The following is a 14114-nucleotide window of genomic DNA, read 5'->3' as shown; positions in this document are numbered from 1 at the left end:
TCAGGATAAAATTTATATGCATTACATTAAATACTTATTTACATCGATACTCACCTCTTCGGGAGCATATTTTAACAATCTCACAAATTGCAACTCATACTTAGCAACAGATAAATCATTATGCTTTAATTCAAGGAATTCAACTTTCTTACAGTTTCTGTAGACCGGTGGAGTATATTTATCAGCAAATTCTTTCAAAAAGTCATCCACTTCAAAGTGACAAGTCGGTTCTTGCTCCTTGGAACTGTTTCCCAACAGTCTAAGGCGTCTTTCTCTAGTAAGGACAATGTGTACCTCAACTTTTTGCTCAGAAGTACACTCAATTCTATCGAACACCCTTTCCGTGTTTCTCAGCCATTCTTTTGCAGGATCAGTTGTACCTGCAAAAACCTTCGCCCCTTGTCTCCTCACTATTTCATAATTTTTATCAATAACTGCATCCTGTGGTTGGAGTTATGGCGGTGGAGCCATCCTCTTGATCATTTCTAGAAATTGTTGCATAAAGGGCTTCATTTCTGGTTGTGGGGCATTTCTATTTTGGGATTCTAACCCTCGATGTTCTGATGCAGAATCATGACCCTTCACAGACTCTAATGACTCAGTTGGGCCAACAACGTTTTCCCTTGACACTTCTATCCTATATGAAATACGCACATGTAAGTAGATTTCTAATATTACCTCACGTATAATATAACATTCATCTACTATTCCTAGGAAATCTAATCCTTGCTCTGATACCACCTAATGTAGCACCCCCTAACGTCACTAGAGCTATATTTTCCCTAAACGTCATACTTATAGTTCCCTTGTATCCATATATATAAATATGCACATAATCATCTTATCAATATACCTACGTAATCCCAATGTAATAACATGCATAACAAACCCACAACATTATATATACATATCAAATACCACAAGTAATCCCATGCTTACATTCTCTTTATACAAACAAAATACGATTTATACTCTAACTGACAAAGAGGAGAAAACTGCACGACCTGACTGAGTATAGCGTGTTGACCTAATTTTCAATAGGTAGACACCTCAAAGTCTATTTCTGAAAGAAAATGTCAGCAGAGAAATGAGTCTGCCATTCAGTAAGTAAATAACCAGCCCTATGTATAACAAACACAACCCCAAACAAGATAAGTAAGAAACATGCATGGAATACAATTAATTTAATTCCAACATAATCAGCTGCATCGCACCACATAGCCAACTCACAATAAAACAACCAATTAAACTCTCTTTCTTTTAGTTTGCTTACCAGAAGGTGATATCATATTTTTACCATCAAATCAATCTCACCATTATATAAATTTAAAAGAATCCCCTTGACAGCTGACTTGTCAATCTCATTTCGTTTATCTTCCTATGGTTTCTAACCAGAAATCTAGGGCTGCTGTAGGTAGAGATTCCAGGCTCGATGAATCCAAAATTGATATGCTCTTTGATAATCATCTGCATATCTTTCTTGTCTTCCATGTTCATCTGGATAGGTTTACATCGAACGTACTCGTACTTGCATTCTTACTTGACCTTCAGAGTAGTTTCGATCTTGTTCTATCCCACCATGCCAGAGGGTTTTCAATGAAATTCCTCTAGATGAGCCTCTTGGCATTCTCAAGAAAAAAGTCTCATTTCCTCACTGATATCTAGCAATTTTATTTTCAGTAGTGCTTCCTCAAAGTTCCTAATTTTCTCTTCGGATTTCTTATAGAAGCTATCCCTATCTAACAATCCATATTGCCTGAAAGACAAAATAACCTTACCAAATTTTCTCTTATCCTGCATTTTCTGATAAGTTAATCTGGCATCAAAATCACCATGTTTGTTGCGAAAATTTGTGGGCATTATCTTGTTAAATGCCTTTTCACTTTGCAACACCTATATTTCACTACCACAGTTAGTATAAAGATTCTATCCTGCATATATCTTGCAAATATTTGAATGAAATTGTTACTTAGCAAGATATCAGCACCTGTATAATGAAAGTAAATAGGAGTGTTGTTACCCTAAACTAGGGCGATCCAAATGCTCCACCGATCATGATTTTGACTTCTTATATTCTCTTATTTAGTATCAGGATTTTTGGTAAAAAAATCCCTGACTGCAATAACGGCTAAGGTTTCCCTTGCTTCCTTAGAGAAAACTCTAGGTTTTGTCGTGTAAATTCCTGATCCTGAATCAAAATAGGCTACAAAATATCTTTCTTATATTGATCATATAACATACCAATATATATATAGAGAGAAGGGGCTCGCCATTCAATCTTTATTGTCAAGTTCTAAAGTAGTTGTTGCTCTCTTAATGGCTGCAACCCATTCATCTATGAACTTCTCGGTACTTCTGATTTCGATAAAATCTAGGTTAAGTATAGCACCATATGGATTCAAGGGCTGGAGATGGTCCTCGCCCAAGGTGTATTTTCAGGCACTCTTCTCGGATTTCTTCCTGAATTTTCATTTAGCCTGGTTCCCACAAACGTTGGGGTGACATTAGTGTAGAAATCCGCACTCTCTCTCATCAGATGATCCTGTGGAGGATCATTGGAATACGTGCTTTCCTCCGGCAGTGGTAGTGCTGGAGTGACTTCATTCACGGGTAGATCTAATAGATTTGCTCTTGTCACCTCCATTATTTTATAGTGCAGTGATTAGATCTTCTCTGGATTTCGATTTTGGAACCTCCGTGGCTTTCCCTTTTGATGTAAAAGAGGTATTGTCCCAAGGGCGTCCCTGATTCGCTCTTGTTTGAATTTTGAGGTCTCAGGGCTCTCCCTTTAGTTTATCTTCAGATCTGCAACTTCTGCCTTCAGATCTGTAACGTCCTTGTGTAGATATGGAAAGATCTCAAGGACCTCGTCCACCTTCTGGCTCAAAGATTCTATTTTCATAGGTATATGAATTAACCTATGTCCATAGTTTTGAACTGTCTTTTGTATGTCTCTCAAATATTGGGAGATCTTTGATGTGTCCGACTCGAGTTCTTTCCAGTTAGTTTCTTTAATCATAATTTTGGAACTCTAATTATGCAGGAATTTACTCGTCCCCTTCTCTTGGTTGTGATTCTACCATGGACTTCAGTGGAGTGTAAACGCCTCACCGTATTTCCTGGTAGTACTTGTCGAACTTCAAAATTTCTCAGCCATTCACGTTCTTCTTCTGGCGTGAGAAGTTTTGGATCAATCCTCTTGGGATCATTGTGACATTTATCAGGAATTTTCATAACAAATTCCCTCATCTGTATTTTCAGAATCTGGAAATATTCCATATTTTTATTGTAACTCGAACTTTCGTTCGGTTTAATTTTCTCATTAAAAAGTTTTCTCCATTAGTGGATAAATAATATCATTAAGCTTGTTGTTTTGAGATCATATATATAAACTAAAATACCACATTTTAATATCATCTAAAACTAAAATATAAGATGTTGACATAATTCTAATATATAGTGAATAAATGTATTTTTGTTTTAGTGGATATTGAAATTATATCGATAAAGTTTCATACGCATTATATTAAATATTTACTTAGAAAAAAAATTATCAAAACATACTAATTCTTGGTTAAGCTTGTTTTTAGATAAAATAAAGCAAAATACCGTATTTTAATATCATCCAAAGTTAAAAAATATAATATATTGGCTAACAATTATAATATATGGTGAAAATTTTGAAATATAAGCATTTTGTTGTAGTGGATATTGAAATTATAATGACAAAATTTATATGAATTATATATAATATTTATATACAAAAAAGTTTACCAAAATGTACTAAATTATTGATTAAGTTTATTTGTGGATAATATAAACTAAAATATCATATTTTAATATCATCTAAAACTAAAATATGAGATAGTAATCAATAATTCTAATTGATGGTGTATTATTAAATGTTCAATTAAAATATGAGATAGTACCACACTGTTCTTTTTATTTATCAAAAAAAAAATATTTTATTCTTAACTCAAATATTCACTTTACCATCATTTTGAGGATTTCTGTAATTTAGATTTCATAATTTTATGATTTTAATATATTAATTTATATTTTATAATATATCATTCGACTAATATAATTCACACAATTGTTAGATTTGATCGATTAAAATTTTTAATCGATATATAATAAAAAAAAAATAATTGAGAGTATCCACTTAAGCGCCACTTATCCGCAAATGTGGACAATCTCAATGAGTTTTATTATGCCAAATGAAATATAATATATTTTTTAGATAAAAATAAAAAAAGAACCATTAGATTTCATCCAAAAGAGATCTTAGCAATATTATCTAACAACTTTGTGGATAAAGAATTAAAAATATTGGAGTATATTATTTTTTTATCTTTTATTTTTTGAAGTATATTCAATATCTTTTTTGATAAATACTGAATAAAATAAAGAAAGAAATCTCTCAAATTTATTTTAGCGGAAAATCCTTCAATTATGAGACAAGAAAGACGGTCTCAAATTTATTTTCAATTTGAATTTCCAAGCAAATGTTACCGTTGGAGGCTAATTTTTATAAGCATTCTAAATTAACAAAAACAAAAAAAAAAAAAAAAAAAGAAAGAAATGTTACCGTTGATTGGCCCACTCTATATTACACACTAACATTTGTTATGATTTCATCTTTTCAAACTCTTTGATCACTTTCCTCAACTTTCCCTCTCTCTGTTCTTGTTTTTCCAGGAGACCAGAGGGAAATCCAATAGACCTCAATAACTTACCCGAAGATGGTATACAGGCCTCAGAGGACAGCTCCTCGTCTGCTGGTACATTACTTTGTCTTTAGTTTTTTTATTACATCTTCTTGAAGTTAAGCAAAAAGTAAAAGAAAAGGATGAAACCCTGCTGTCCAAGATTACAACTGATCAGTAATGAAATTTTTTGAAATTCTGTAATAATATATATATCATCTTCTTACCCTTCCCTTATGCCCTGGGATTAAGAAAAGGGAACAGTTTTCAGAATTTGATCCTTGTGTTTTTGTGCTTCTCAGAAACTTTTGATATCAATTTTTGTTTCTTCTGCGAAGATATTTTGCTTGTGCAATAAAACTGATAACTCTCTTGCTCAAATCTTCAATTAATCAACAAATTCCCCCCAAAATCTTAATTCAGATTCTCTCTACCTTTCTTGAAAAGAGTTTCGGATCAAAGTTGATTTAATTGGCATATTTGCAGGAGGCTACAGGAAAAAGAAAAGCGGCGCTAAGGAGGGAAAATATGAGGCCGGGAAGGTCTACGAGTGCAGGTTTTGTTCCCTCAAGTTCTGCAAGTCTCAAGCCCTTGGGGGACACATGAACCGCCACCGTCAAGGCAACCTCTTTTCATTGCCCTAATTTCAATGTTCTACGTTTTTCTTCACATTATAAAATCAAGACAATTTCCATCACTGCATCTTTCTTGTTAACCCTCAAATAAATAAAAGTAGAGTTGTAAAAGTACATGAATTTTAGCAAAGTTGGTTATATCTGCTATAAAATACTCTCCTTCGGTTTTTCGCCAATGAGTTTTCCTTGTACAGTGGAGCACTGTCTTGTCAATCCCTGTTCTCATTCATGTAAGGAAAATGTTTCTGGGCTACTGTATTTTCTTTTTTTTTTTCCTTTGGATTCTTGCTGAAATTTTTTATTTCTTCATTATATTTTCTCAGAGAGGGAGACAGAAACCTTGAACAAGGCTCGTCAAAACTGGTCTTCACTAACGATTTGGCTCCTGCTCACCTAGGTTATGTTTCAAGGTATATGCATGAACTCACCCCATCCCTTTTCTTCCTTTTCTTAATTCATTTTTATATTTTAGATGTTCAAACTTTGAGATACTAAGAAAACAAAGAAAAGGGCTCCAGGTTCTATATATGTTCTATTACTGATCGATATTCCTTCTACAAATTTTCATGCGTCTTCTTTGTCTTTTTAATTTTTTTGTTGTTTCTTTTCCCCATTTGGCTGTAATGATTTGAAGTGCTGAGACTATTTTTCATGGGCTGAAAGGATTTTGAGAAAATGATGATTTTTGCAGCAGCTGTAAGTTTTTTCGCGAAAATTTCTGTTGACGTATGTTTTGACATGAGGATATCTCGTGTTTCCCTTGTTTACACTGTATATCTCCACTCTTTAAATACGAAATGATAATTTTATTTGTTAAAAGTAAACATTTCAGATTTATGCATGTATTGAAATTTTAAGAATCTTCACTATATTTAACACAAGAATGTTGTGAGATGTTTTTTGATTTTATTCTTCTATCCTCTTGCTTAGCCATATGCTTATCTATGTCTTGGTTTATTCGTAGTTCTGCCTTATTAGCATGTTTATTGTTAGCAATTATTTTATTGAATAGAGATGTCATATTATTTATTAGCAATTATTGTATTTGCAAGCTTATTGTTAGCAATATTGTCATTGTCTATGTCTTGCTAGTGCCATTAAAATTGTGAATTGTCTAGCATGTTTCAAGTCCCAAAGAGCATCATATAGATATGACTAGTCATCATTAGAAAATTCCAAAAGTACGTATTCTGCAATTAAAAATGGTGGCCTAACACATGTAGCATGCATATATTTGATTCTACAAGTGAAGCATATTAATAGTATTATAGGTTATGTGTACTCGTTTATTAAAGGTTGAAGGCTTTGGATTTGGTTTTGCAAATTCTGTGTTACCGAAAAACTTTGTCTTGCTAAAAATTGTGTGGGAATCAAAAGGGTTGAGTAGGATTTGAACACTCAATTGGGACACATTTTGGCCGCTAAAAGTATGCTTTTTGATGATATTTTAGAACCTAATGTTAACTTGTGTATCTTCATATTCCTCTCGTCAAATTTCTAACCGAAAAGAAACCAATGTCCTTATTAGTTCTTCTTTGCCGACTTTTCTCCCATATTTTGAAATCAAGGAGGCTGAAACCATTAAATTTATACTTTGTAAACTTCAAATCCAAATTTTGTGTGTTGATTTCTTTGAAAGACTCACGTGACCATCATTTTGACTCGGAAAGAATAGGATTGGGAATGTTTGAGGCTGTTGAAATGTGAATGGTGCAAGTATAGAGTTGAGACCTAAATTGGAGAACGAATCTCCCCTTTTTTTGTAAATTTATTCCTAATTAATTCGTCGTGTTGGGTTTTCTTCATGAGCTTGTTTTGAAACTTTTTGTTGTTATACATTTAAAATTATTGTATGAATTTACAGAAATCATGTTGGTTCATGTTTAACATCTTATGTTTGCAGGTGTATCATAGAAAAATATCGAAAAATCTATATTATCCAACTATGACTTATTTTATTTTGTGGACTTTGGGAAATTAAATACTATGCTAAAGCGTAGAGCGGTTGTCTAGATGCCAATTAAAATTTTTTAAGAAGATTTTGTGAATTTTATAAATATACGTAATCTCAAACATTTGATAAATATTTTTTAATTAACAAATTAATACTAGATATGGAAATTTTTTTAGTTTTATTGAGTAATCAACCATAGTATATTTCTAAAAAAATTGTTTTCTTTTTTATTCTTTTACTAAGATTTGGTTTCTCTTGTAAAGTGCTTTGTGTTATCAACTCATGTTTTCAAAATCAGTGTCAAAATGCACTAATTTCTTTATATAAATTGACAAAGTTTGAATATTTTGTGCAATTTTAATAAGTATATAGATGTATTTCATTTACTTGTTTGTGGATAAGTGCCTAAAAAAGTCAAATGTTTTTATTTTCAAAGAAATCATTTATTGATTTTTATTGTCATTTAAAGCAATTTTTGTATTCTTGGGAACACTTTGAAGTTTGAAGTGCATTCGATTTATTACTTTTGAACAAATGAAAGTTTTTTCTTTAGAATTCAAAAAAAGTGTATAATTAACTTTGTTGTTGTGATAATTAATTGTATTGATAATACTTAAAGAAATACATGCATTACCTATATTGCTACTAGCCAAGATGTGGTAACAAATCTTTTAAGATGATAGGTGTACAAGTAATATAAAAATAAACAATGAGATTGGCATCTAGACAACCGCTTTACCGTGTAGTGTATGATATTTTATTTCTGAAGTTCAAAAATAAACTAATTTGTGGTTGCATAGTAGTGATTTTCAATAAATTTTACTATGATACACCTGCAAAGTTTGGATGTCGACATGGACAAATATGGTGTTTCTGTACAATTTGTACAAAACTTTTAAATGTATGACAATCAAAAGGTTTTGAAAAAGCAAATTGGATAAAACCTAACACAATGAATAATTTGGGAATAAATTAACAAAAACAGTGGAGGATTATCTCCCCTTTAGGCGTCAACTCCGAATTACCTTGCATTCTTCACATTTAAACTGACCTCAAAGTTCATAATCCCATTACTTCCAAGTTAGAATGTTGAGAATGTGAAGGTTTCATAGAAATCACGTGCATTTTTGGATTTGAAGCATACAAAGAAAAAATGCAATGGTTTCACCCTTTCTTGAATTTTAAAATATGGAAAAAAAATCGGTGGAGGATAACTAGATAGGGACAAAGGTTGCGTCTTTGGTTAGAAAAATGGTAGAGAGGAAGAGATAGATACATTAGGTTATCATGTGGTTCTAGATAGTGTCAAAAAGCACATTCTTTTTAGCGGTCAATGTGAAACAATTGAGTGTTTGAATCTCCTACTTCAATTCTTAAATTTCCCCGCACAGTTTTTAACGAGATGAAGTTATTTTGGCAAGCACATAATTGAAAAACCAAATACAAACTCTAGAGCCTTCAATCGTAATAGATGTGTACAGATAGATACATTATGCATTTTGCTCTTTACATATTTTAAATGATATTGATATTGTTGATTATGTGCAGGGTAATGCTAGTGAAGATGATCCCGACAAGTGTTAGCCAAATGATACAGCCGTCAACTTGCTTCACAATAACACACTAGCTTTCATGAACAAATTTGACCTATTGTAAATAAAGGATACTTTGTTTGTAGTACTTTTGGTCTTCAGTGGAAAAAGCCTTTGTGATCAAGTTCCTCTTTTTATTTTATATTCCTTCAATTTTTAATGTGACGCAACACCACTTACAAAGTATTAGAGATATGTCTATATGACTTAAACAGGAGTAGTGGAAAGAGAGCATTATTTATCAAGCATATCAAATAACTTGTTGCGCTGGATCCAATAAAGTAGTAATTGCAAGAAACAAGTAAAACATAGTGTTGCACCATCAAAGTGTAGTTGATCTCGTTGTGGCTGAGTTCACCACATCAATGAGGGTTCATGTAATTATTATGGCATACCTCAACTTATTAAGCAAGTACGGAACCAAATAAAGCAATCCCTAGAATTCATAGTTGAATAGAGAAATTTTAGATAATTTGTAGTTCAAAGCAATTAATTTAAGCATTTCATTTACATGCATAAGCACGGAAAACAACTAATAATAACCTTGAATACACTTAAAACTAGGATCTTCCCATTGGATCTCTCATTCACCAGCTTCTGTCCTGTCTTTTTATGATCTCTGCAATAATTTATTTAACCCAATCATGTCCATATTTATGGGTTGCAGTCAAAAGAATATACTACAAGAAAAGCATTTGCTCTCCAGACCCTTGAATGTAAGAAGTTTCTAATGTGTATCCCATCACCACATATGAGGAAGAGGTTGGTAGAACCTGTTGAATTCAGCTCAAGCTCCATCTCCTTCACAGACTGTAACATCTTCTTCTCCTAACTCTGGTTCTGCAGTGAAGAAGTCGTGTTTTTCCTTGGTTACATTTTTATTAGTTGTGCTTTACACTTTCATTAGTTGGCATTGGTGGCTTAGGTGGCAACTGATTTGGAATCTGAGTTGTTATTTCTGTTTTAGTTAGTTACACAGTTTCTTCTTCATTGCCTTTGTATCTGTATTTAAATTGAAGTTGTACCAGTTCTCGTTGAATGAATGAAAACACAACTTCAGTCCTCTCCGTTTCTTGCTCTGTAACCTAGTGCCCATGGGGCTTATGCCTAATTTTATCATGGTATCAGAGCCATCACCTTGATGGTCTCTGCATACGAAGTACTTTGAACGATCAATTTCACTCATCTGAACCTTACATTTGATGAGAATGGCGAGCTCATCAACTGATACGCCTGCCTTTCCTTCCATAGCAAATGGAACTCGGAATCATCACATGGTAATGGTTTCTGCTCCATTCAATGGGATTAATTGGCTATCCTGGAGTAGGTCTATAAGGATAGCTTTAGAAAGCAAAGATAAGTTGGCATTTATCGACGGCATAGGACTACAGCCTACGACTGGGACTCCTCAGCACAGACAGTGGAGGATTACAGACTGTATGGTACGGACATGGATTTTGAACACCATCTCCAAGGACTTGGTAAACGCGTACCTGTATGCAAGTTCTTCTAGAAATATTTGGTTGGATCTTGAAGCTAGGTACGGTGAGTGTGATGGAACTCTGCTGTACAAGCTGCAACGCGAAATTAGTTCTATCTGCAAGGTAATATGAGCGTAACTAGTCACTACACAAAATTGAAACAACTCTGGGATGAATTATTATGCCTCATGCCACCAGCTATGTGTTCATGTGGCCTTTGCATTTGCGAATGCAACAAAAACCAAGGCGGAACAAAACGATGCGAACCAACTAATACAGTTTTTGATGGGTTTGAATGACTCCTATGATAACATTCGTAGTCAGACTTTGGTTCTAGAACCTCTTTCCCTCGTCAACAAAGCATATTACATGGTGCTACGGGTTGAGAGACAAAGGATGGTGAACTCAGAATACTCTGATATAGGGGAAGTATAAGCAAAGGTATTCTGCCTCTAATACAGGACCTCGACAATTCATGCTACACAAGGGACCTGTGGATAAACGTAGTCTCCTCTGTGAGCACTGCAATAAAATTTCTTGAATACAATGGTTTGTCATTTCTTGAATTTTAAATATGGGAAAAAATTGGTAGAGAGGGAATGGATAGGGACAAATGTTTCTTTTTCGTTAGAAAATGAAAATGAGGAAGAGACAGATACACAACTTTGGTTCTGGATGATGTCAAAATGCATTTTTTTAAGCAATCAATGTGAAAAAATTTTAGTTGAGTGTTTAAATTACTATTTCAATCTTTAGTTTCTCACATCGTCCTTAGTGGGACGATGTTATTTCGGTAAGCATAGAACCGAAAACCAAATAAACCCTAGGGCCTTGAGTTTTAATAAACGAGTATGGATAGATCATAGATTATTATAATTGTGGTGTACATTACTGTTAATGTCTCTCGTCTTTTGTTTTCTTCAGGCTGACATTAAATTGCCTTCGAAAGCATGGCTTAAGTTAATATCGATCATCGACTGATGTAATGGAAGTAGCAGATCATAAAACTCCAATGACGTTGATATCAAGAAAAGAGTTTTGCCTGACAAACCTGTCTTGAACATGCTTCATAAGGAAGAATTTGTCTCGGATTGTCTTCCGAGTATGAGCCTCATGGGTTTTCGAGGCTTTTCTTTATGTAAATTAGAAAGCTTTGTTTATAGAACTTCGGCATTCTCTGTACTATAAGAAAGATTGTACTTGTTTTTTTTTTATCTAAGGCAATAAAGATTGTTATTTTTTTTTTCTAGCCCAAAGATTGTACTTCTTTTAGAAATATGAAATTTACATTAAATGGAAACAATAGAAAATTCAATAAAATTGAGAAATATTATCATGAGGTAAGAGTATTAAAATAACAACAAAGAAAATACCTAAATTTTGAGGAATTGTATGCATATGTTTTTAATTGTAAGATTTATATATGCTTCACAATATTGGTTTATAAAATATACGAGCTCGTTAAGTTTATTTGTTTAGGGCATCAAGAAGTCCGAGACTTCAAAAATACCTCTTTAACGCTTTTTTACATAATAATCTTTATTAATTTTATCTAACATGAGTTAAAAGTAAAGAAATTTATAGTAAAATAATACGAGTTTTTTATTTATATATACATTTTTCGACACTACCAAGAACTAGGGCTGCAACCGAACCGACCTCAGTGAGCCAGAAAAAAATTGGCCGGAGCTCGAGCTCAATTCACACGTGCCGAGCAGGAGCTCGAGCTCGAGCCCAATTAATTTTTTTTAACAATATTTTAATTTAAAAAATATGAACTATTGTAGCATTTGAAATATTTTATTAAAAAATCTAAATAAGAACTAGGAAGAAAATTTTAACAAAAAGACCAAAAAGAAGCAGTACGATGAAAGAAAATTGGAAGCCATGAAAATTCATTTGGTATAATCATTTGATGAGAAGTAACCAAAGTTTCATACCACTACTTAGTATTTGTCTAACATCAACACATTCATATAAATTATATTAAATATTTATTTACAAAAAGATTACCAAAACGTATTAAATTTATGAGATATTGGCTAATAGTTCTAATATATTGTGAATAATTACATTTTGATGTAATAGATATTGAAATATTAACAATAAAATTCATATGCATTATATTAAATATTTATTTACTACAAAATTAGTAAAATATACTAAAATATTAATTAAACTTGTTCTTAGATAATATAAACCAAAATATCGAATTTTAAGATAATCTAAAACTAAAATATGATATATTAACTAATAACTCCAATATATGGTGAATTTAGAAATAAATGAATTTTGTTGTAGTAGATATTGAAATTATCATGATAAATTTTATATGCATAAAATTAAATACTTATTTACATCGATACTCACCTTTTCGGGAGCATATTTTGACAATCTCACAAATTGCAACTCATACTCAGCAACCGATAAACCATTTTGCTTTAATTCAAGGAATTCAACTTTCTTACGGTTTTTGTAGACTGATGGAGTATATTTGTCAGTAAATTCTTTGAAAAAGTCATTCCACTTCAAAGTGACAGGTCGGTTCTTGCTCCTTGGAACTGTTTCCCACCAGTCTAAGGCGTCCTTCTCCAGTAAGGACATTATGTACCTCAACTTTTATCCAGAAGTACACTCAATTCTGTCCAACACCCTTTCCGTGTTTCTTAGCCATTCTTCTACTTCTGCAGGATCAGTTGTACCTGCAAATACCATCGCCCCTTGTCTCCTCACTATTTCATAATTTTTTTCAATAACTGCATCATGTGGTTGCGGTTGTGGCGGTGGAGCCATCCTCTGGATCATTTCTAGAAATTGTTGCATAAAGGGGTTCATTTCTGGTTGTGGGGCATTTCTATTTCGGAATTCTAACCCTCGATGTTCTGATGCAGAATCATGACCCTTCACAGACTCTAATGACTCAGTTGGGCCAACAGCGTTTTCCCTTAACGCTTCCATCGTATATGAAATACGCACATGTAAGTAGATTTCTAATATTTACCTCACGTATAATATCGCATTCATCTACTATCCCTAGAAAATCTAATCCTTGCTCTGATACCACCTAATGTAGCACCCCCTAACGCTACTAGGGCTACATCTTCCCTAAACGTAATACTTAATAGTAACCCCTGTATCCATATATATAAATATGCACATAATCATCTAATCAATAAGCATACGTAATCCCAACGTAATAACATGCATAACCAACCCACAACATCATATATAAATATCAAACACCTCTAGTAATCCCCACGGTTACGTTCTCTTTATACAAACAAAATAATTGAGAGTATCCACTTAAGCGCCACTTATCCGCAAATGTGGACAATCTGAATGAGTTTTATTATGCCAAATGAAATATAATATATTTTTTAGATAAAAATAAAAAAAGAACCATTAGATTTCATCCAAAAGAGATCTTAGCAATATTATCTAACAACTTTGTGGATAAAGAATTAAAAATATTGGAGTATATTATTTTTTTATCTTTTATTTTTTGAAGTATATTCAATATCTTTTTTGATAAATACTGAATAAAATAAAGAAAGAAATCTCTCAAATTTATTTTAGCGGAAAATCCTTCAATTATGAGACAAGAAAGACGGTCTCAAATTTATTTTCAATTTGAATTTCCAAGCAAATGTTACCGTTGGAGGCTAATTTTTATAAGCATTCTAAATTAACAAAAACAAAAAAAAAAAAAAAAAAGAAAGAAATGTTACCGTTGATTGGCCCAC

General features: G+C 32.7%; 1 protein-coding gene and 1 long non-coding RNA gene across 2 annotated transcripts; both read left to right on the top strand.

The window, feature by feature from the left end:
* Positions 1-4624: 4624 nt before the first annotated feature.
* On the top strand, positions 4625-9014 carry LOC148784596 (uncharacterized). Its single transcript, XR_016063530.1, has 4 exons — positions 4625-4784; positions 5196-5330; positions 5668-5754; positions 8847-9014. It is a non-coding gene; the product is annotated as an uncharacterized LOC148784596 (long non-coding RNA).
* Positions 9015-10098: 1084 nt separating this feature from the next.
* Positions 10099-10806, top strand: LOC148784595 (uncharacterized). Its single transcript, XM_088876904.1, has 2 exons — positions 10099-10494; positions 10570-10806. Exons 1-2 carry the CDS (start codon positions 10099-10101, stop codon positions 10804-10806), a joined length of 633 nt encoding a protein of 210 aa, XP_088733030.1.
* Positions 10807-14114: the final 3308 nt, after the last annotated feature.

Source organism: Sesamum indicum, linkage group LG13 (assembly GCF_026168435.1).
Source record: "Sesamum indicum cultivar Baizhima isolate 11 linkage group LG13, ASM2616843v1, whole genome shotgun sequence".
NCBI classification, from domain to species: Eukaryota; Viridiplantae; Streptophyta; class Magnoliopsida; order Lamiales; family Pedaliaceae; genus Sesamum; species Sesamum indicum.
The sequence above is the reverse complement of the archived record's forward strand: the minus strand, read 5'-3'. Positions and strand labels throughout refer to the sequence as shown.